At 47.3% G+C, this 21,452-nt stretch overlaps 1 protein-coding gene across 1 annotated transcript; it reads left to right on the top strand.

Annotated features, from left to right (window-relative positions):
* Nucleotides 1-4,354: 4,354 nt before the first annotated feature.
* Nucleotides 4,355-21,419, top strand: MIS18BP1 (MIS18 binding protein 1). The gene is made up of 16 exons (XM_086748379.1): nt 4,355-4,904; nt 6,737-6,868; nt 7,734-8,218; nt 9,009-9,085; nt 9,617-9,747; nt 10,953-11,043; nt 11,386-11,549; nt 12,716-12,882; nt 13,801-13,909; nt 14,648-15,512; nt 16,412-16,605; nt 16,943-17,085; nt 19,123-19,274; nt 19,947-20,031; nt 20,663-20,720; nt 20,905-21,419. The coding sequence occupies exons 1-16, from the start codon at nt 4,355-4,357 to the stop codon at nt 20,994-20,996; spliced, it is 3,495 nt and encodes a 1,164-aa protein (XP_086604505.1). The 3' UTR covers nt 20,997-21,419.
* The last annotated feature ends 33 nt before the right edge of the window (nt 21,420-21,452 follow it).

Below are 21,452 nucleotides of genomic sequence, written 5' to 3'. Positions count from 1 at the left end.
TGCCAGCAGCACAGTGGGACCGATTCCCAACGGGCACTAACGAATGTCACCTTCTCAGCTCCTGCTGACATTCTTTCCAGCAGGTCCAGAACAGGACCAGTAGCTTTAAATCCAATTGTTGATTTTGAAAAAAGAGCAAAGCACCACCTCAGGCAGCCAGTTCAACAGCTCCAGCCACCTTTCCTGAAGGGCTAGAACAGCAGCACATTGCTGGAAATCTTATTTTTTTTTTTTTTTTAGATGTAAATCCATATGGTCTGACGGTATGGTCAAAAGATCACCAACACTGCCAGCATTCCATCTAGAAAATCTTCTGATATAAAACCAGACCCACTTCTTTCTTATCTTTTTTTCATTTCATCATGTGCGCCTACTGCAGAATATTCTAAAGAACGAGATGTTAGCACACTGGTTAACGCAGTCCATGTCATTCAAGCTTTCAGTCCATTATTTGCCTGAATATCTCTTCAGTTACGAATAAAGCTTGAACACAGGGTAAATCTTCCACAGCAAAACAAATTAGTTTCACTAACAGGTCTGCATTCTGACCAAAACTACTAAATAAGCATAAACAAGATGGATGCAAATGAATTCACTGTTAATAAAATGAGAGCAAAATTTATGCGCCAGGTAATAAATTCCATACATCCACTGCTGAACAGCGCCGCTCGCAAAGTCTTCTCCCGGCGCCTGCCCGGTGACTCGCAGCTGGCAGCCCTCACAGCAGGTTTCACCGATCGCACGGTGACACACAGCTCTGCCATGGCCGCAACTGCTCCGTTAAAACGCTGTCCACGCAGCGATCTCGCCTGCTGTCGCAGGAAACAGAAGACAGGCTAAACCAGCCACACGGCGACACGCCGCAGCGGCACAGCACACCGGGAACAAGCAGAACAAGGCTGGCTGCCTCGACACAAAAGGAGCCGTAATTCCAAACGGGCAAAGCGCAGTAAGGGTACTGCCAGGAGGTGTAGGTGTGACCAACGGAATTACCGAGCTACCGGGAAACACAGCTCCGGAAAGGAAAGGAGCAGTAAAAGACTAAGCTTCCTCAGAGAGCTCCACAGTAACTACAGGACTCCGGAGCGGAAACCCTGAGGGCAAGAAGACACTTCTTTAATTATCAACGGTCACCTATCTTGGCTAAATAGGATACAGTAAAAGATACTCAGTTTTAAACAAGCTCCCTCCCTTTGCTCCGCTTCTCCCACTGGAACCTTGTTGTGGGAACGCAGACCATTCGGCCTTCTGTCACGGGTGCTGCAGGTGACAAAGGACTAAGGGAACCTGACTGTCCCCAGCGCAGCTCAGCCCCGCTCAGGACCAAGCTACGCAGCCTCTCGCTCACTCCCCACACCCTCCGGCGGGACGGGGGGAGAACTGGGAAAGAAAAGGCGGCAAAACTCAGGGGTTGAGATTAAAAAACCAATAATAATAATGACAGAAGAAAAAACAGAGATGGAAAACACTTACAGCACAAGAGCTCCCAGCAAATCCCCATGCCCAGTTTCCGCTCTCCTCACTTACCCCAGAGCAGGATGGCCCAGCCCCGGGGCTCATTTGGGTAATTAGCTGTCCCAGCTGTGGGCTAATGAGGAACCTATCCCAGCTGTGTCTCCAGCCCCAGGGCCACCAGCCCCAGCTCCTCTCCCAGCTCCAGTGGGAATTAACCCTGTCCTAGCCCAACCGGGACAGTCCCCTTGGTCTTTCACTCATTAGGCTTCTCCCCGGGCAAAACCATTACACAGAAGATTGCCAGACTGGGATAAGGCAAAACCAATCAGAAAACTCCAGATATTTATTCTGAGGCCTCTATATTTATTACATGTATATATAACTTGCAGGATTAACCTCATTGACATACCCTCAAAAAATTATTTCCATGAAAGAAACTTGAAAAAGCATACACCCTTCAGCCAAACAGCATGCAAGGTTTTTGGATTTTTTTTTTTTTTTTTCAGTTGAACCACACACTACAGATCTGGATCTGAGGTTACCGGATTTTACAGGCAATCTACAACACAGACTTTTCGGCTTGTGTTTTTGCAGCTGCTGCCAAAATACCTTAAATGGGACCAGCGAGGAGAACAAATAATCAGGAAACAAGCTTAAAAATTATTCCAGAAATGCAATTTAAAAAGCTCCACTGGAGTCTGACAGTAGGTACCAAAGGGGGCTTGCTTTGCCCTGTTAACAAAGTTTATAACAAGTACGAGCATCTGCAACCACCTGAACTACATCCTCAAAGCTCACAAACCACTCTTTTACCAGAAAGAAGGAACTACCACTCCCTCAACTTTCTGTGGATCCTACTGGGTTTTTTTTTTCCTGAAAGTTAGAAAAAGTATGATGTCTTCTGCAAGTAACTGGAGCAAAACCAATTTTCTTTGCTTTTGATTACTTAGGCAAAAGCTGATCTGTGAAGTATTTAAGAAACTATGGTAGCAATAAGATATTATTAGAGATCAGGAATAAATTGTGAGTTGAAGTTTTGTTTTTTTGGCTTTTGAAGAGGAGCTGTACCGTTACAGTGCAATATAGACCGTTACAAACTGATAATGTTACAGTGCGTTAAACAGATTAACAGATTCTCTCCTACTTTTGGCTACCAGAGCTGTGGCAGCCAGGCAGAGACCACACCAGCTGTACGGACAGCCAGTGACATCCAAACCACAACCAGACACGCAACAACTACTGTAAAATCTAAACACAGCCGTTTCTTGCCACTCCTGTTCTGACTTTTTCAGGCTCTCCTTCCATTTCCCCACTGCTTTCTCCACTTGCCCTCCCAGCCCCGCTACCTCCCTCAGAGACCCCAGCTCCAAGTGCGGCAGGAGAACCGTGCGGGGAGCCAAGGCCAGCAGCAGACACCAAAGAGCTAGTCCAGCTTGCTGAGATTCCTTCTGTGACCGAACGCCTTCCGAAATGCTTGCTCTTGGCCTCCGAGTGTCCATACACCACTGTGTACCAGGCAGTTCTCTCTCAGCCTGCTCACTCACAGATTTTAATCTCTGCAGCACTCTTTCTCTTCTTTATCTGGTGGAGCAGCTCAGACACACGTGAAACCCTCACCAAGAGGCTTCATGGCCATATAACCTCGCAAAACACGCTTCTCACTGAACTATTTTCTTTAGAGCTCATGGCCCCACTCCCCATATGCACCTACCTTTGATTCTCAACACTGACAACTGTGTGTCTGGGTTTTGCTCCTCTGCATATCAATTCCTAGGAATTTTAGGTAGCAGCAAGCACAGGATCATTGTCTGCTATATAACCCAGGCCACTAAGTAGCATACGCATTTTCTGTAAGAAGCCCAAAGACTTCTAATTACAACAACAAAAAAAATTAAGTTGCAAAATACCAAATAGAACCCCAAAATATCCAGCATAACTACTTTTTTTTTTAATGCAGGTATTCTTCATTAATAGGCATTTGGTCAATTACAGTAAACACTGAGGTTATTTCTTACTCAAAACTGAACTCCTAACTGAATTTCTAACTGAGTTACCCCGGACGAACGTAAACCCCAGGCACACCCGACTCCGCCAGCGAGTCCCTGCGCCTCCTCCTTAACCAGGAGAGCCAGGCAGCGGGGTAAAGCTGCTGCTATCTGCTGTAGGATGCAACTTTTCCCACCTGAAATAGGAAACTCTCCCACTTAAACTTTCCACTGAGACCGAGACAGTAGTTTTCAGAGCCCGAACTACAACCCCTATGTAAGCCAACGGCTACAGACTGGATTTATTGTTCTCTTTCAGAAAACCCACACGTAGTTACATCCCGCGGTGACTTTGCAGGCCCGGTCCCAGGAGGAAGTCTGGATGCTGCCGAAATGCGCTAGCGAACTCTTTACGCTCATTTTCTCTCTTTTATTTCACCCGGGCCCGGGAGCAAGGAGCGCCCAGGCCTCCCTGCCTGCGCCTGGGTCCCTGTTGGCGCCTGAGGAGAGCCCGGGGCTGCTGCCGCCGGACACGCTGCCCGCTGCCGCCGCCCGTCACAGCGCTAACGGCCGCTCCCGCCTCTGCGGCGGCAGAACCACGCCCCCCGCGCGGGGCGGGACGGACTGAACCACTCCGCCGAGAGAAAGGGGGAGGACACGCCGCCCTCTCCCTAAATGCTGATGCGCAGCTTCTCCTCGGCGCTGTTTCGTCCCCCCTCCCCTCGCGCGGCGATTCTCGCCGCCCGGGCGGGCAGTGACGCGGCGCGGCCCCGCCGCCAATCCGGGCGCGGCGGCTGCGCTCGAATCCTGGCGGAGCGGTGGCGGGCTGGGCCCCGGCGCTGCCGGCGGCTGGCGGGGAGCGCGGGGGCGCGCAGGCACCGCGGGGCTCAGGGGGAGCGCGGCTCCGCGGCAAGATGGTGGCGACTCCCACCCGCAGCCCCGCCGGCGCCCCCCCGGCCCCTCGCCGGGGAGAGCTGCCGTTCCGGTCGGTGTCCCTCAGCAGCGTCCCCGCGGGCACGCTGACCCCGCTGAAGGAGCTCCTGCGCTGCCAGGGCTCCCTCAGGATCGCGGCGGAGCCGGAGAACCGCGCCGGAGGAGGGCCGGCGGCCGGCGCCCTCTTCCAGTCCACGCTGCTGGCGGGCAGCGCGGGCGGCGGGGAGCCGCTGAATGTCAGCGAGATCCGGCCCTGCCCCGGCCCCGGCCCCGGCCCCGAGCGGTGGCTGAAGCGGCGGGCGGGCGAGTCTCCCGCCCACGAGTCCCCGGCCAAAATCTTCCAGCGGATGAAGAGCGGGGTCCAGCGGCAGGACGGCGGGCCGCCGGCGGAAGAGGGGCAGCCGGGGAGCTGCGGCAGCGACCGGATCCTGACGCCCGGCCTGAAGGCCGCGGGGCCGGGGCGCTGGCAGAAGCCGGCGCTGGCGGCGGGCGGGCGGCGGGGACCCGCCGAGCTCCTCCCGCCTGGACAAGGTCTGTTGGCGTGCTCCTCCGGGAAAGCTGGCTCTTACCTCACCTCTAGCTCGCCGCGGCTCCCTCTGGCGTCGCTCGGGGTGCTTCCAGGGGCTGGGAAAAGCTGCCAGGGTGTCTTCACGGGCGTGAGAAATACTGGTACCAGCACTGGTTTTCCTCCCCCAGAAACCTGGATAGGTGCGCCTTTGGTGCTAACACGTGTCTGTCCCGTAGCTGATGTCTCTTCCACTCTCTTTGCCTTAGAGGAATCCCCACACGGTGTTTTCTCCCTCTCCTGCTCAGTCTGGGTTTAGCTGCTCCCTCTGTTCTGTTTGTGAACGGGACTGACCCTTTGCGACATCTCAAAACCTGAAAATTGCACTTTGTAAGTGAAAAAAATCAGAACCAACAATTACTTTAGGTGCTCCCTCCAGTCAATACAGAAAGGAGGAAGGCTGGTGGAAGAACTGCTTGGGTTTTGAGATCCTTCCGAGGCGTTTCCCTGGGCAGCCTGGTCTGATGGCTTTTCCAGTCCATCTTCTGTTTCGGACTAGCTGGTGGAACCTGAACTTGTGTCCCCTCCTGTCAAGGCGCTGTGGCCGCTATAGGCGAGTAGGAACGGCCTTCCTTCTGGTTCATGGGCATCCGTAAAGGCAACGGAGATATTTCGGAGAGGAAGGTGTCCCAGTGCCCTGTTAATTCTCATGCTACGATCACCCAGAGTGGGAGACCCAGTGAAATAGTGGCTGCTTTAGCAGAAGGGTTATGCTTCATTGCTGCGTGTGTTCCTGTTTGAAGTACAGTAGTTACAAATCTCCTCTACTAAACTTTTATCCAGTTTAGGGTGGGGGTCAAGACCTACGCGGTTTGTGTTCGTTTTAAGACATAATTGCAGAAAACTAGGCTGAGCGCTCAGCCTGTCTCATCTGGCCGGCGGCATGGGCAGCTGTGTGCTGTTTGCACTGGGGGGTTTTCCAGTTGTTCTAAGAAGAACTTCAGTTACGGACGTGGCAGTGCTCTTGTTTTATGCTTAGATATGAAAAAGTCTTCCTAAATCTCCTTGCTGCAACATAAACCCACTTGTTACTGTTTGTATTTCTGTTGGGTGCAATAAAGACGAGATTAAACCATTATTATGGTGACTGGAAGAAGGCAAACGTTGCACCCATTTTTAAAAAGGGTAGAAGGGAGGACACTGGGAATGACCGGCCTGTCAGCCTCGCCTCTGTGCCTGGGCAGCTCATGGAGCAGATCCTCCTAGAAGCCGTGCTGAGGCCCAGGGAGGTGGTTTGAGACAGCCAGCATGGCTTCGCCAAGGGCAGGTCCTGTCTGACCAACCTGGGGGCCTTCTGTGATGGAGCGTCCATCAGTGGACAAGGGAGGAGCTCTGGATGTTGTCTGTCTGGACTTCCGTAAGGCCTTTGACGCGGTCCCCCATAACATCCTTCTCTAAACTGGCCAGATGTGGATTTGATGGGTGGTAGATGAGGAACTGTTGGATGGTCGCATCCAGAGGGCACTGGTCAACAGCTCAGTGTCCGGGTGGGGGGCAGTGACGAGCGGTGTCCCTCGGGAGCTATGAAACCCACCCCGCATGTAGGCCTCTCCAAGCCTGTGGGCTGGGTGCAGCCAGCCATGCCTGTGCACATCTGAGGGTGTTTCTCGCGTGCAGCTGGGGCGGCGCAACAGCTAACCCCCGGTGCAGGGGAAAGCTCGTACTGCCTATCCGTCGGGGGAAAGAAAAGCAAGCGTATTGCTGTATGGCGGAGTTTAGTATTGCCTTCCCTGTCCCCCGCATGAAAACGTTTTTCTTCCCCAAATTCAAAGACTCTTTTTGTCCTGTTATTTTCCAGAATTAGTTCGCGCTCAGATTCCTGGGAACCAAACCACAGAAGCACTAGCTGTGGACCCTCTTGTACTGGAGTCTCCTCAGAAGTTCTTCTTGCGTGTAAAGCGGAAACTGCAGCAGCAGCAGCAGCGAAAAGGTACTTGGTATTGCTCTTAAAAACACCTGAAAAAACTTCCTTGACTTCAGGGTTTCTGTTCTTGCTTATAATGTCTCGCACGCTGTGGAAAATGGAGCAAGAAACCTGCAAATCTGCTTTTTCAAACCTGGAGATGGCCTCGGACTTGGTTTAACTGAGGTTTAGGGCTGGGGGCTTCTGACCTTGACGCTTGACATCGTTAGTCTGTTTGAGCGCGCTGTCTCTGCTGACAAGCAACGCCATCTACCTAAGAGGAAAAGTTTGGGTCCATGAGAAACTCTCTTGTATTTATTTTTCCCATATTGTTACTTGAGAGCAGCCCTGTACGTGCTTCTGTCCTGTAATTCAGTTTTGAAAGTGCAGATGAAGAAAATGATGCCCGCCAAGGTCTTAGTAGTGTTCAACTTCAAAACTGAATTTATCTGAAAACTCAAATCCCAGTGCTTGTAGCGCCTGGCATAGCAGCAGCACGGCTACAAGTCCAGATCCTGAGCTTTGGAAACAAGGAAATATTTGAGATTTCTTTTTTTCCTTTCTCTGCAAGGAGACGTCGTTAAAGAAAAGACAGGAAGAATCGTACAGATACACTAGTAGTAGATGGGGTGTGCCTTAGCTTGGTCTGGGGGGAAGGGGGGACCTCTGTTAGTCCTAAACAGCAGGGGTATTGCTCTGGTGGTGAGGAAAAGCTAGTCTGAAGAAATTCAGAGGGCGGCCTGCTGTTAACATTGACAATGGAAATGGGCACTTGTAGTACAGCTAATCCATGCAACCTCCTCTTATTAAAAGTGGAGCTGACTTTATGAATGCATTTTTAATTTGTTCTCAAGTATCACTAATTTCTGTGTTATTTTTTTTTAATGAGCAGATCCAACGCCTTCAAACCCAACCAAGCAGAACATTCCTCCTTCCACAACTACGGAAAAGCCATTCGTCAAACCTGCTCTTCCTGAGCAGCTCACCGATGGTCCTACAGCGTATGCGGCCACCAACGGGGACGATCAGGATCATTTCCTTATAGAATCAGTGGATGCTGACGATGAAATGTCTCAAAATACAGTGACTGGTTCTGTGAATGTAAACTCTACCCCTTTAGAAAATGGGGATCAGTTACAAGACGGGGGAAACGGAGAAGCAAAGTGTACTGAACTCCATCAAGACAGAAGAGAGTTGCAGCCAAGTGATAAGCAAGCTGCTCACGGAGTAGAAAAGCTACTGGAGACTAATTCTCAGAAGCCCACACAGTGCTTATGTAGTATTATGCTCGCTTCTCCCAGAGTCCACATTCCAAGGAAGCAAAAGCCTCTGGATAAACCCCGTAAAGATCAAGTTACTGGCAAAACAGACAAAGAGGTGGGAGAACTTAATGCTGTAGGGCAGCTGATAGATTCCTCTGGGCCGCTTGTAGCTCATAGCTGGGATTTATTTATTTTTCTTCTTGTCAAAAATAATGAGCGCTCAGAAGAGAATAAACTATTATTTTATTAGATTGTGCTGCTAAACGCTTTCCCATCAAAAGGATTTCTTTTTTCCCTGTACTCCAAGATGACAATGTTCATCTTGTATTTTTGAAGCGTGCCATGTTCCTCAGTGAGTCGTTTAGGAAACTGGTGGAAGCATACCTTCCCAAGGTTTGAGTTTCCGTTGTTCCCCGGAGAAGTCTGTGGGATTGCTGTCCTCTGCAAGTTGAGCAAGTAAATTGTGTTGTTCTCCCTCGCCATTGTCAAGCATGATTGATATGTTGTCCTGTATTACAAAAAATAAGTTACCTTTATGATGAGCTTTGACTGAGATAAGGAACAGGTAAGTGTAAGAGCTATGGCATAGTGTTGGTATTTTTTGTGAGGAGCTTTTTGGATTTGCTAGAGGTCTTGGCCAATGACTTTGTCTTCCGAAAGTCAGCATTAAATTATTGAAAAGTGTCTGTAATTTAAATTCCTGTCCTCACTTGTGCATTAGACTCCAGTTTGATTATGCTTCAACATTGACGTGTACAATGGTTGTTTTCAGTTTTTCTGGTCTGGATGACAGTGCCTAAATATCTTCTCACGTTATTTGGGAGTTTGTTTATATTTTGTTAATGCCTTGGTGATGCTGCACAGCTTAGTCGAACTTATTTTTTTTGTTTGTTTGTTTGTAACAGAAAAATGTCTGCCTAGCCAGTTGGAGGATTAAAGTGATGGATGATAACACTGCAATATATGTCGAAGGAAAGCGGAAGTAAGGAAATATTTTCTGATTTAAATGCAACATAAAACATGTTGGTGGGCTTTCAGCATCTGAGCTAGAAAGACAATAGCATCTTCACCAGGCTGAATAGCTGGAGCTTGGAGATTTGTATTCTTCCAATGTCTTGGGAACTGCTGGAAGCAGTTCCACACACTTCTTATTTTTGACCTGTATAATGGTAGTTTTGCAGCTTGCATAATCGTATCGCTGCAATAATGAGCTGGATGGAGTCCTCCAGTCCACTGTGCTTCTGCAGCCTGATGCCAGGGTCATGTTCTGTGACTGACGCTTGCTGTAGCTGACATGTTCGTTCTGTCTCCCGTCCAAGTATTAGGCGAGGCCAGAACTGCATCTCTTCTGTGCTGAGAAAAGAAACCCTGGCACATCCTGCCAGCGTCTGTATCGCTCGTAAAACATGTAACACTGCCAGGCTCATGGAATATCAGTATCCTAGTGTTAAATTGCTTCTTCTATGAAAACAATGTTTTACTTCTGTTCTTCACGTTTTCTGTCTTTTCTTAGAGATATGAATGACCTGCCTTGGCATAGTAACGCGATTACGGAGCGCATAGCGCACAACCAAGTTAAAACGGCATCTGGCAGGATCTACTTGCTACAGGGCAATATAGACTCAGCTTCCATGAGAAAAGAAGGTAAGAAGGTGATTCGTGGTGTAACATTACAAACCGAGAAGGGCTTTAGACTTAAGATGGAACATGCAGCTGAAGTGAGCGTTTTGTCTCACCCTGCTAATTGGGTTTGGTGGGTGTTCAGCACGTGCTGGAAAGTGGCTCAGCGTCGGATCTAAATCTATCTGATGTTAGTTGTAGCTGGCATTTCTCGGGTGCTGCAGTCACAGAGGGCTTTCAGAGCAGGAAGTTGGCTACTGGGTACGTTCTTCTAAAGAGATTAGTTTTTGCTAGGATTGCCTTTATGTAATTTTGGTCAATGTTTTGGCTTTTAAATAGTGCTAAGACATTCAGATAGGGATTGGTTATACACTACTGAAAGTACTCTGGTGTTCGCATTCTACCTGTGACTTACTGTTCAGTAATTAACCACTAACTCTGCAATGCTACGTGGAATTGCTGTTTGGAGACAGACTAGAGATGGTGTCAGTGCTTTATAATTGAGGAAACTGATCCATCTTTGGGGTCTAAGTGGTAAGTTATACCGAATCCAGCAAAACTACTTTCAAAGCATGTGGAATTTGAAAGGAGATTGAAGTTAAATTTAGGCTAGGCTTTATTCTATTTTTCTTGCCTCACATGCATCCTCTGTTGCGTTCACTAGGAAATGAGCTGCCACGTTAGTGCTTGCAGGCAGCTCTAGGAACGTAAAGACCGGCTCTGGCACAGGTGGAATAAATGTTTGCTGTAATACCGCACCTGATCCTGATGCAGTTGTTCCTTGTCTAAGCCTCATGAACGGTCCGTGTGCTCTCAATTGAACAGCTTCTGTATCAAACAAAATAAACTTGGTTCTTCCAAGTGGAGTTTCCTTGATATGGTCAAGTCCTGAACAGCTTAGAGCTAACCGGAGCTCGGAAACCTCCGGCTTTCTCGGGGACCTCGGGCACCCTGCAGAGAAGCCACGGGCCGGTCCAGCTGGATGAACGGGGAAAGGTTATGCTCCTGGTTCCCAGGAAACTCGGATGTTCTCTCCAGAGAGAGCCCTTGGTTGAATTCTCTATGGAGTATGCTGTTCTCTCAAGCTGAGGAGACCTGTCTCTAGCATTTAAAGATGCAGTGAGATTCCGAGGCACTTACAGAACCGTGATTGTACTGGGTATCATTTCTGCCCTTTCTGATTAGAAGTACTGCTCAGCTATTGTTAATGCTGCTTCTGTTCCAAACAGGTTTTCCCTACCGATTCATCAAAAGATTTACATATGGATTTTCCAAAAGGTGGAAGGAATATGTTGAGGAGTTTCTTGAGGAAAGAAGAAGGTAATTTCTTTGGAGATTGTTTCATTGTAATGTTCTTTTCAGTATTTCCTGAGATTTTGCTTTTGAAGAATACTATACTAGAGGAGTATGAAAGATTGTAGATGTGTGCATGAAGACTATGTTCCAGGGCAATACTGGTCACCACTTTGCCCTTTTACCTTTCTTCATTATGCTGGTTTGTTTTTTTCCACTCGCGTGGTGTCTGTACGAATACACTGCACTGTGCTACCGGGCTTTTGCCGAGGTGAGGAGAAGACTTCAAGTTTACCTAAGTTAATGTGTCCTTAAAGGACAACTTTTTCAGATGTTTATTATTTCTTTTCTTAAACTACAAATCCTTAGGAAAGACCAAAAACAAAGCACTGATGAGGATGAAAATGAAGAGTGTGACTTGGTGGTGCATACGGATGTGTTGAAAAACGCAGGAGACTCAGCAAAAAATGTAAAGAAACCTGAAACCAGAAACACCACTTATGTAGTATCACCCAGGAATGATGAAAATGCTTGTGAGTGCTTAACAATCTTTTTCTTGGGGAAAAAAGTTGGGGTTTATTTGAGAGCTGGTTTCCCCAGTGAAAGATACCTGCCTGGTTCTTATCTTGTTAATTAGGCTGTGTGGAAGAGGTGACAAAGTAGCTGGGTGCAGTTTTTGGTTTGCGTTCGCTTGGGCTGCAGTGATCAGGAGCGTTGGTGCGTTTCTCTGTGCCTGGTTTGGTGGTGTACAAGTGTTGAGGGCTGTCCTGAGGGTGAACCCTGCGGGAGGAGCAGGAGGCTGTTCTGGTCTGTAGTGGCTGAAAGCAATGACCCACAGCTGTTTACTCTGACAGCAAACTTGACTGAATTTTTTTTCCAGTTGCTATTTTGCAGAACGTACGCTCTTCTTAGTCCTCTTGGGCCGCCTGTGGGATTTCAGTCCTCTATCAAGGCTCCTCCCCTGCAGTGCCCGCTGGGTTAGTTTTAACTCCTGTCGAGTCCTTGAGCAGGTTTATTTTATAGCATCTCAGTGTTTTTGCCAGAGTTGAGGCACAGAGAGTGATAACAACTGGGGATGGATGGAATGGATTGTGGAAAAATTCATCACGTTGGCTTGGTTTCCGAAGGAAATGGTTGTAGAGCCATAACCTATTGATGCATCTTTTTTTAATTTCCCTTTCTCTTGTAATGCAATCCTAGCTTTGCTGCGAGCACTAACAGCTTTTGGGTTTAACTCTGACTTCTCTTTAATACCTTGTTGTAGGTTCCAGTAGGGCTTTGGTCAGATTTTCTTGCTTAACACTATGAAAGCTGGTTTTTGGGGTTTTTCCCCCTCTTTCATTACAGTTAGGATTTGCTCAGTGTGCCAACTTTTCTTTATCATTCTCCTTCTCTATATGACTTTTGCTGTATTTATAACCTAAACAAAGTAAACATAAAGAGTTCACAACGGTAAATCTAATAATTTGTGAAGATTATCACTTCAGTCATGTTGAGGTATGCTTGTTTCTAACCTGAACGCTTTTGAAAGAACAACATTACATTGTAGGAAGCTTTATATTTTCCATGTATCACTGCAAATGAGCTGGTTTAAGTGCAGTATTGCTCCTATGCTTGTGAAGTCTGCAAAGCTGAATTTTTCCATATATTTGGGACAAAACTATCTTTCTTGGTTTTGTTTTGTTTTGTTTTTCCATAGATACAACACCAAATTACAATTCCATACGCAATGACTCCAGCAGAGTTTACACTCGTAGCGGCCGTCTGGTTAAACCACCATTAAGTTTCTGGTGTGGGCAACGTGAGTTTGTTGATCAGAAACTAAACGTTACTATACAAGAAGGTGGAATAGATTACTTGAGCATGGTAAGATCACGTTGCAGATTGTTACTGAAGTGTATCCTAAATATAACGAATAAACCTTGCCAGGTTTCTAAGAGAGAGTACAGCTCCTGTAAGTACCTGAAGAGGCAGGAAATCTTGAAAACATTACAAAAACATTTTAAAACAAACAAAAAATAATCTCAATCAGATAATTGTTGCCTGTAAAATGGGGATAATAGGGAATTACTTCTGGAAAAAGAAGTGGTTTTTTGAAAGCCAAGTGTATCGGACAGGAAGCGGCACCCAGGTACTGGTTTGGGGGGCAGAGGTTCCCAAGGAGAACGTTTTCTGTAGCGCTGTAATGCCAGAGCGCGTGATCACCCACGGGGTGTCAGCGCTGCGGGTAAGCTTTGGTGTTCATCTGAGCGGGTCTCGGTTCTCCCCTTCTGCGCAGGGGTCCACACTGAGCAGTATTTCCTCGGCTCGCCTGCCCAGGTCACCCCAGTTTTGATTGAGGTGTGCTGTGCTTGCTTATTGCGACGCTTTAAGCAACTTTTGATAATGTTCTGATAACAAATGAAGGACAGCAGCGTTCTTTGTGGTAGCTGTGGGCGGTTTTTATCTAAGATTAGCTGATGTTATGGAACAGGGGGTTCACCAATGCTTGCCATCGGCTACAGCAGTGAAGACGTATGTCCAGTTAACACCAACTCAGGCAGTCCTAGGTCTTAAGATTTTAACTTGTGTTTAAAGATATTTAAATTTAAAGGGAGTCTGGCTCAGTAGCTGTAGTGCATGCATTTGTCTGAACACCTCTCTTCATCAAATAGTATTTAGCAGATACTGAGTGACATTGAAATCTACCCATCCTGTAAACATCTGGCTTTTTCAGAGCTGGCATCGGTAGGCTTGATATGTAATCTCTTGCAGAAGTTTAGATTAAATTGTTTTATTTTGAAGATGTTTAGTAGTGAAAAATCCCAAAGAAAGACCAGTTTAATCTCTAAGAAGAATAAAAGAAAGGAAGTCATGAAGGCAACAGAAAAAACAGCAAAAAGCCAAAGTAAAGGTAAATTTTTTTTTTTTTTTAACTAGAATCTGTGGGATTATGAGTTGGGTGCTGGCACAGTATGGTGATGTCCTGTTACTGCAAAGAAGTTCTTTACATCTTTCAGTGGTCGATTGCTTCTCCTGTGAAGAATTATGAGTAGTATTAATGCCTAGTTTCCTAGTTCTACAGCTTCAAATACAAACTACTTCTGTAAATGACACGTACAGCAAAGGAGGTGTGGCGATCTCGGGAAGCTTCACCAGGTGCTGGTTTTACTCAGTCGTGTTTGGTAAAGTTATGGGCATCCCTTGACAGCAGAAATGAGTTTATAGTTATCTGTCAGGTAAATCTTTGGAACTGGGTTGCAGATAACCTGTGCTACGTGTCTCTTCAATGGGAACAGGGCAGGCAGGACAGAGCGGGACGAAACATTCCCTAACATCACCAGTTTCTCTCTTAAGTGACATTTTGTTGTGTTTTGGAGGAAAGCAGTCTTTAATTTGTATCCCAACGTGACCATTCAACAGAAGATCTTGTCCTGAACTCTAGTGTTCTGTTAAGGTGGGGAGAGGCTTCTGCGGAGCGCGAGGAGCTGCGTGCTGGAGGTGTGCTGCCTGCCTCTTCCTACAGGCTGCAGGCTGTCCCCACGGAGCGTGGGATGCGTCGCGTCCCGCAGCGGGCTAGTCTTTGCTGGGCTGAGAACAGTAATGATTCACATTACAATCTGCACTGTTATACTGACATCTTCTCTTTCAGGGACAAACAATGAAAAAGGAGGAAGTTCCAAAGGAGAAACCAAGTCTGCCAGAAGCAAGGATGCCAGGCGCTTCGTTTCAGATGAGGATGAAAGTGATCGTGCAGAAATGAAAACGCAGCTTTCCGCTAAGCGGAATCCCTTAAATACTGAAGAACTAAACAAACACAACCATAATAGCAGAATCCCAGGAACGACAAGGGAAAAGAGAGGAACAGAATATGGAGAATTGACTGTGTATCGGCACACTTACAAGTACTCTTTAAGGTCAGCCAAACAGCTTCCAGACAAGCTTTTAACAGGAGAATCCTCAAGCAAAGATGAGGAAGAGGAATCCAGTGAAGATATCCCACTGTCTATCAAAAGGAAAAATCAACCTTTATTTAAAAAGGACACTCGAAACTCTAAATCTTCCTCTGACTGTAAAGGTTCACAGGATGATGCAAACAAGGTGTTCCGTGAACCAAGGGCAGTAAAACACCCCCCTGCCTCCCATAACGTGCTGCTGAGGCAAAGGGAGCCTGGATCCACTGATGGTTTTGATTCACTTAAAGGAAAAACCCCTTCTAGTGAGTCTAGTGCTTCCCATCTGCCTGATAAGGCAGTGAGGACAAGAAGCAGAATCAACCCTCCGAGGCATTTCTGTGAATTTGACACTGAGTCTGAAACCAGTGAAGAGGAATTGCCAGTAAAAGAAAAGAATTCCAAAGTATCTGATAAAAACCCAAACAGTAAAGTTTCTAATACTGCCAAGTCTTCAGCAGCAAAAGCAAGAGAACCTGAGAAAGAAAGGCTGCAGAAATCTCTAGAACTTTTCCCAGAGGCAGCTGATGGTTGGTCTGAAAAGGAATTGCAGAAGCTTTACAGGCAAGTGGTGGCCCTGTCTTCGTGGGGCAAGGATTCCCTCAGACGCTGGGAGGGAAAGCATGCTGAAGGGTTGGGTGGTCTGGATTTTTCAGATTCAATCTCTTTCACATTATTTTAAAGGTTTCCTTTATGTTTCAATTCCCTCTTACAAAGTAAATTTTGTTAACAAATTTATAAAAAGTGAAATAAAGGAGAGAACTGAGTATTTTCTGAAATAACTGTAGATGTGTGAGCGTACAGCAGCCCCTACCGCTGTCAGCAGTGTAGAGCGAGAGGAACGTTGATATTGAGAAAAATTTTAAGAATCTACTCCTCTACCTTTTATTTAAACACATACTTGATCTTGGTAAAAGTGATAAACATTCCTATGAGTGAAGTTGAAAAACATAAGTAGATAAATAATGGGGTAATTTTTTTCATCTTTGTGACTTCGACAGTAAGTCAGAGGTGGCATATTGTCTCCCCTCACGGAATAAAACGTTAAACATGGCATGCATATGTATTTAAGCTTTGTAAAGGGAGATTAATTGCAAGAATGTTTAATTAATGCATTGTCCAATTACTGAAGCTACTGGGCAGTATTTAATACGTACATTAAGTAATGAAATGACCATGTTTGGGTTTGTTTCTTCTAGATTAGAAACCCGAAAAGGCATGACCTCACGTGTCGGGGGCAGCCTGCTGCAAATCAGGAAGAAATTTGTCTTGTAACGGAGCTGCTAGTGTAAATTGTTCACATAAACTTTCGGGTGTTTTAAAGGGTCTGAACGAGACACCAGAGACAAGACTCTCCACGTCCAAGTGTCCTTTCTTGGAAGGGCCGTTGGCCTCTGGGCATTTTACTTGGCAGTGTAAGGTTCCTTGGCATGACGAGGGCTGTGGCTGCGTTCTCTCGGCAGGGCCATCGCTTCATTTCCAAAGCACAAGAACGGCTTCTGGGTGGAGGTGGCCATGGCGGTGGGGTCTCGCTCTGCTGAGGAGTGCCATCAGAAGTACGTAGAAGAGCAACAGGCAAAAGGTTCCAAAACACGTGCCAAGAAGACCACTGCTTCAGGAAAGCCAGAACAGAAAGGTACTGACTTCTTAGTTGTGGGTATTTGGTTGCCTTTAAATAATTTTAAATTTGGTATTTGTTACGTAATAAGAGATACAGACATAAACACGCATCAGAGTCTGAGAGTGAAGGTGATGTCTGAGACTTGCCGTGGCTGTGTAAGGCTCTGGAGCGAGCTTCCGATTCAGTTATAGTAGAGAAATTCTTTTTGAAAGCATAAATTGTATAAGAACTCAAAACATCACAAAGAAGCTCTAAAACATTTCTACACAGGAGAGACTGGACTCTGTATCACCAGCGTTGATGTAGTTAGTAAGTTTTGAAACTATGCTACATAGCTGATGTCTTAGAACAATTAATATTGTGATTCACGTAGATAAGAAAGAGTCGGTTACGATAACTGCCAAAGTGGGAACCTTCAAAAGAAAGCAGCAGATGAGAGATTTCCTGGACCATCTGCCGAAGGACAACCATGATGATATTTTTACTGCGACGCCCTTTCAGCACAGGAGAGTAAAGGTAAACCTGGGAAAACAGCGGATGTACACGTACGCTTTTCTGGTTGGTATTTCAAGGGTGCATTGCAAGTTGGCTGGTTCGGTTCCATCAATAAAATCTTGTGGGTTTGGTTTGGGGGAAGAGGATTATTTCGCTGGCAGCGAGAACGTGTGGAAGGTGGCTTCTGCAGCCAGGCGTTAGCGCTGACTGGGTGTGTAAATCCAGCCTGTGGTGAGGGTGCCCCTTCCCCTCTCTGCGGGAGGGACGCCTGGGGCTGCGTGGCACTGGTGGTGCCGCGATATTGCTGTCCTGGGCTGACCGTTGGGTCCTTCTGCTGTGGAGCTGGGCACTCTCTGCAGTCACGCTGGTACTCACAGGGTTTTCTCTCCTCTCAGCACATCTCGTGTTTAAAACCACTGACCCCTCGACGCTGTCTGTGGGTGGGTTTCTCTTTGGGAGTGCTGCTCTCCTCTCGCCCTGGCCCTCGCCTGTTTAATTCCTCTCCTCTTTGTTGCCTGATTGCGCTGCAGGGCTGGCCGTTTCCTTAGCTGGGCTGGTTTTCAGCAGCCGAGGCAGGAGCAGCGCCCTCCCTCCCGCTGCCCCAGACGCACCTCGCAGCTGGAGAGCCTGGTAAACCTCCGCTCCACTGCGGTGAGGCGCGCTACCTGTTAGTTACCACCGTGTTTTCATTTGTAAAGAGAGTGAGTGTTTGCCACTCATTTATCAGAATTATTTATTTTTTCCCCTGTAGAGAATTTTTGAGGTGTATTTCAGGACGCATCTCTTGCTACCTGACCAAGCTAGCTCTGCCTATTCAAACCAGCACTCTAGTCCCTGCAGGGACTCAAACCGTGCTCGTTCGTCTCTTGATGCGTTTGTTCATTTGTGGGTTTTTTTTGAGCAACAGTGCGTTTCCTGTTCTGGCAGGGGTCCAGAAGCAGAATAATGCCATGGCTCCTTGGAAAGTCGGAGCCGGAGCAGTGGTAACTTCATTGCTTTCTGTAAGCTGCAGTGTGCTGTGGAGAAACCCCTGTGACTGGTGTGAGCAGATTGGCTGTGAAAGAATCAGTGCCTCCGTGTCCAAGACACTCTGTTTTTGCAGAGGAATTCTCCAGGAGACTCCTCTTTTGGTAGAATGCAGTTTCAGCTAGTGATTCAAAAGGGTTCTCCTTTTCTCTTTTTTTCTGCAAATTCATTCTGCCTAGTTTGAGCTGTACAAGAGAAGCTCGCTGCCTTCTGTGATGTGTAGTGAGCAGTACGCCTCCAGAGAGAAATGCTCTGTGTTTAGGAGCCATGAGCGGATTCCCCTTCCACAACCCCTCCCTTAACCCATGCAGACTCTTCACGTCTGCAATTCCTTGTGCTAAGTTCCAGAGTCAAATGGCTTGCTGTGTGAAGCAGCGTAATCTTTTATTTGTTCTGAACTCGCATCTGCTGACTTTGTCACGCTCTTCTCTTGGGGAAGGGACAGCGAACAACTGTCCTGCTCCCCGTTCACCCCTGATGCCAGTTTAGCTCTCCCCTGCCAGCACCTGCTGCGCTTTTGATCATCTGTGTTGCTGCTCTCTGAACCTTTCCAGTTCTCCCCCGTCTTCAAAATGGAAGGACTGGAAATTCACTGAGTAATCCTGAAATCCTCCTCCCAGGTAGTAATGGTCAGTTTTGAGCTTATAAAATTATTTTTTAAATGTGTAGTAGCAGCCAAAAAAGGCTAGCAAAATGTCGGGCATCAATGGGAGCAGTATCAAGAGCGCGATCGCGGCATCATTTGGCTGCTGTGTTGAGTCCTTGCAGACCTGCATTCTGTGCACGTTGCTGGTTTCTGTGTCAGGAGGGACACAGTGGAGTCAAAAACGCAACTGAAGTCAGTGAGGGCAGGGAGCAACCGCCTGCTGAGGAGGGAACAGAGTCTGGGACTCCTCCATTTGGGGAAGAGGGACCCAACCATGGTTCAGAGTCGTGTCCTGTTGCTCCTGTGAGGCAGATCTGTGAGAAGCCTTTTCAGCAGACCTTTGTAAAAAAGTGCAGGTCACTGATTGCTCCGATGTGGCTTTGTAGTTGCCAATGTTCCGGGGAAGCCACGACGATGATGATGACACCTCCTTTGCACTTACGGACAACCCGATCACACCTTCCTCAGCTGTCTTCCCTCTGGTGAAAACCCCTCAGTGCGAGCATATCAGCCCTGGTATGCTGGTACCCATCAACAGGTAGGAACTCCTGCTGTCCCTCTGCCAACCCTTTCCTTTCTCATTTACTCCAAGATTGTTTTGGTTTTTTTTTTTTTTTTTGTCTTCTGAGAAAGATCACTCTTGGAACTGGGACACCAGTTCACTTCCAGCCTTCAAGCGTGCCTAGGAAATCCTGCAGCCCTTGAGGGGTTTGTTGAGAAAAAGCTCTTTCCTTGGACAGTGTGAGCTACCCAACTAAGTGTGGGCAACAAACCCAGTGGCAATCGCATGTCCTGTTACTCTTGGAGAAGGCAGCGACTGGGGCTTCAGCCTCAGCCAAGGTTTCTCTGCTCATTTGGAGTCTTAAACCTGTTAACCCAATTGCTTCAGGCTTTACTGGGACTGGAGTCACCTCGAAGCTTGCGGAGTAAGTGCCACTTTATCTAACGGCCAAGAAAGGAACATCATCTGGGAAGATGATGGAGCTTTGCCCGATACTTGCGTTGAATTCTCTCATGTGATCTAACTAAACACCTCTGCGTGGTTATACTCCCAGAGCTGCTCTTACACTTAAGTGACCAACAACTGTTTTTAATGGCCGTGCTAATTTTCTTTCTGCATTAGAGCTGTATGCGTAATGCCTTTACCCGTATCCCGCGGATTCCGTAGGCAGCACGCTGGTGGCGCTAACGTGCTCAATTACATCTGCAGGACCGATTACGACAGGCATGTGTTCAGAATGCAGAAGAAAACGCAGGGCAGCAGAGGCACCTGGCACAACATCAAGAAGAAGGCGGTAATGCTGGTTTCCTTGAACGTTGCCCAGTTCCACCGTAACGGTGGGAAGTTCTGCTAAGCAGCAGACAGAGGAATCCTGGGGTCACAGACTAGTTGTGTGTATTCCAGACAGACAACAGGAACTCTCCTCTGCTTCCTCCCAAACTTTGGGATTTTATTATCTGCTTCTTTTGAAGAAAAGTTCTTTTTGTTAGAAAAGAGCTATTTATTGTCAGGGTTAAAAACATTGCTGCTTTTCAGGATGTGGAACTGCTTTTGAATTCTGTGACCTTTATGTCCATTGAGCTCCTGCTGTACTCTTGTGTACGGTGGAAAGGAACCAGTGCTTCTCGCCTTGTATCAGACAGCCCCTGAATCTGTGTGTGTATTCCTTCAGTACCCGAGGTTGTGTAATTCTTCTGGCTTTTCCATGAAAAGCTGAGATCCCAGAAGCAGAAACCTGGATTGTGCCCCCAGTTGAGTGAAAGCAGGGGTGGCAGTTGAAGGGTTTACATTTTAGTGAAAATGTAGCCTAGCAAGAGGGCAAGGTAACTCCAGTGCCAGACGGCACGGGTGCCAGTTCCCCCCAGCTGTCCTGCGCCTCCGGTGCTGGGGGGCTGTCTGAGCAGAGCCTTTTTGTCCTTTGTCAGGCTGGAGGGGTGCTCGCTACGCCGGCGTCACGCAGAGCCGAGTTCAGTTTGGATAAGAGTAAGTACTCTTTGTTTCTCCTTTCAGCTCCTTCGCTTTCGCATCACCGCTGGCTTGTTGGGTATCCACAGTCTGTGTGTTTAAGTTTTTCTGCTGTCTGTTTCTCCGTCTCTGCTTTTTGGACCTTCTGCTCTTTGAGCCCGGGCACGCACGCTAATCATCCCCTGTTTTGTTATTGCCGAAGTGAAACAGACCCCTGCTGTAGGGAAGCTCTTCGTGGCTGAGGCAGCAGACTCATCTGATGAAGAACAAGAGGATTCCTATTCTTCTGTTTAATGAACTTCGTGGATTTTAGGAGTTGGGCACTTCTGTGACTCTCATATGAAGCAAAGGGGCTTGGCCACCCCCCTGAGATCATGTTCCTGTGATGTTAAGAGTTCAGTTTGGAAACCTTGCCCTGCTGTCTTTTTACGTGTTTTAACACCATTCCATGTTTGTCATTGTCCGTGTGTACACAGGGGCACTTTGTCACCCAGGCTTCTCCTTCCCCTGCCCTGTTGCTCCTGGAGCAGGGAGAAATGTACTTGGATACCAATTACTGGCACATTTTGATTTAAGATAAAATATCTTTTAAAGTATGGTTGTACAATACATTTATAATGGTGCATTTTGTAATTCATTAGAATTGCTTTTTATTTTCCTCTACTGAGAGTCTGAATTTTTACACTTCATGTAATAAAAAAGGACAGCTGCTTTTAATTGTGTGACGCTTTGGGGGGCAGAAGCAGGATG

This window comes from Chlamydotis macqueenii, chromosome 5 (genome assembly GCF_036417535.1).
Source record: "Chlamydotis macqueenii isolate bChlMac1 chromosome 5, bChlMac1.mat, whole genome shotgun sequence".
In the NCBI taxonomy this organism is placed as follows: Eukaryota; Metazoa; Chordata; class Aves; order Otidiformes; family Otididae; genus Chlamydotis; species Chlamydotis macqueenii.
Note: the sequence above shows the minus strand (reverse complement) of the source record. Positions and strands in the feature narration are given on the sequence as shown.

Bases quoted from the DNA above. Each gene is read 5' to 3' on its own strand.
- MIS18BP1 (XM_086748379.1), top strand. From the start codon at position 4,355: ATGGTGGCGACTCCCACCCGCAGCCCCGCCGGCGCCCCCCCGGCCCCT. The intron at 6,869-7,733 runs GTACTTGGTATT...TTTAATGAGCAG, and splicing joins GCAGCAGCAGCAGCGAAAAG to ATCCAACGCCTTCAAACCCA. The intron at 20,721-20,904 runs GTAAGTACTCTT...TTATTGCCGAAG, and splicing joins CGAGTTCAGTTTGGATAAGA to TGAAACAGACCCCTGCTGTA.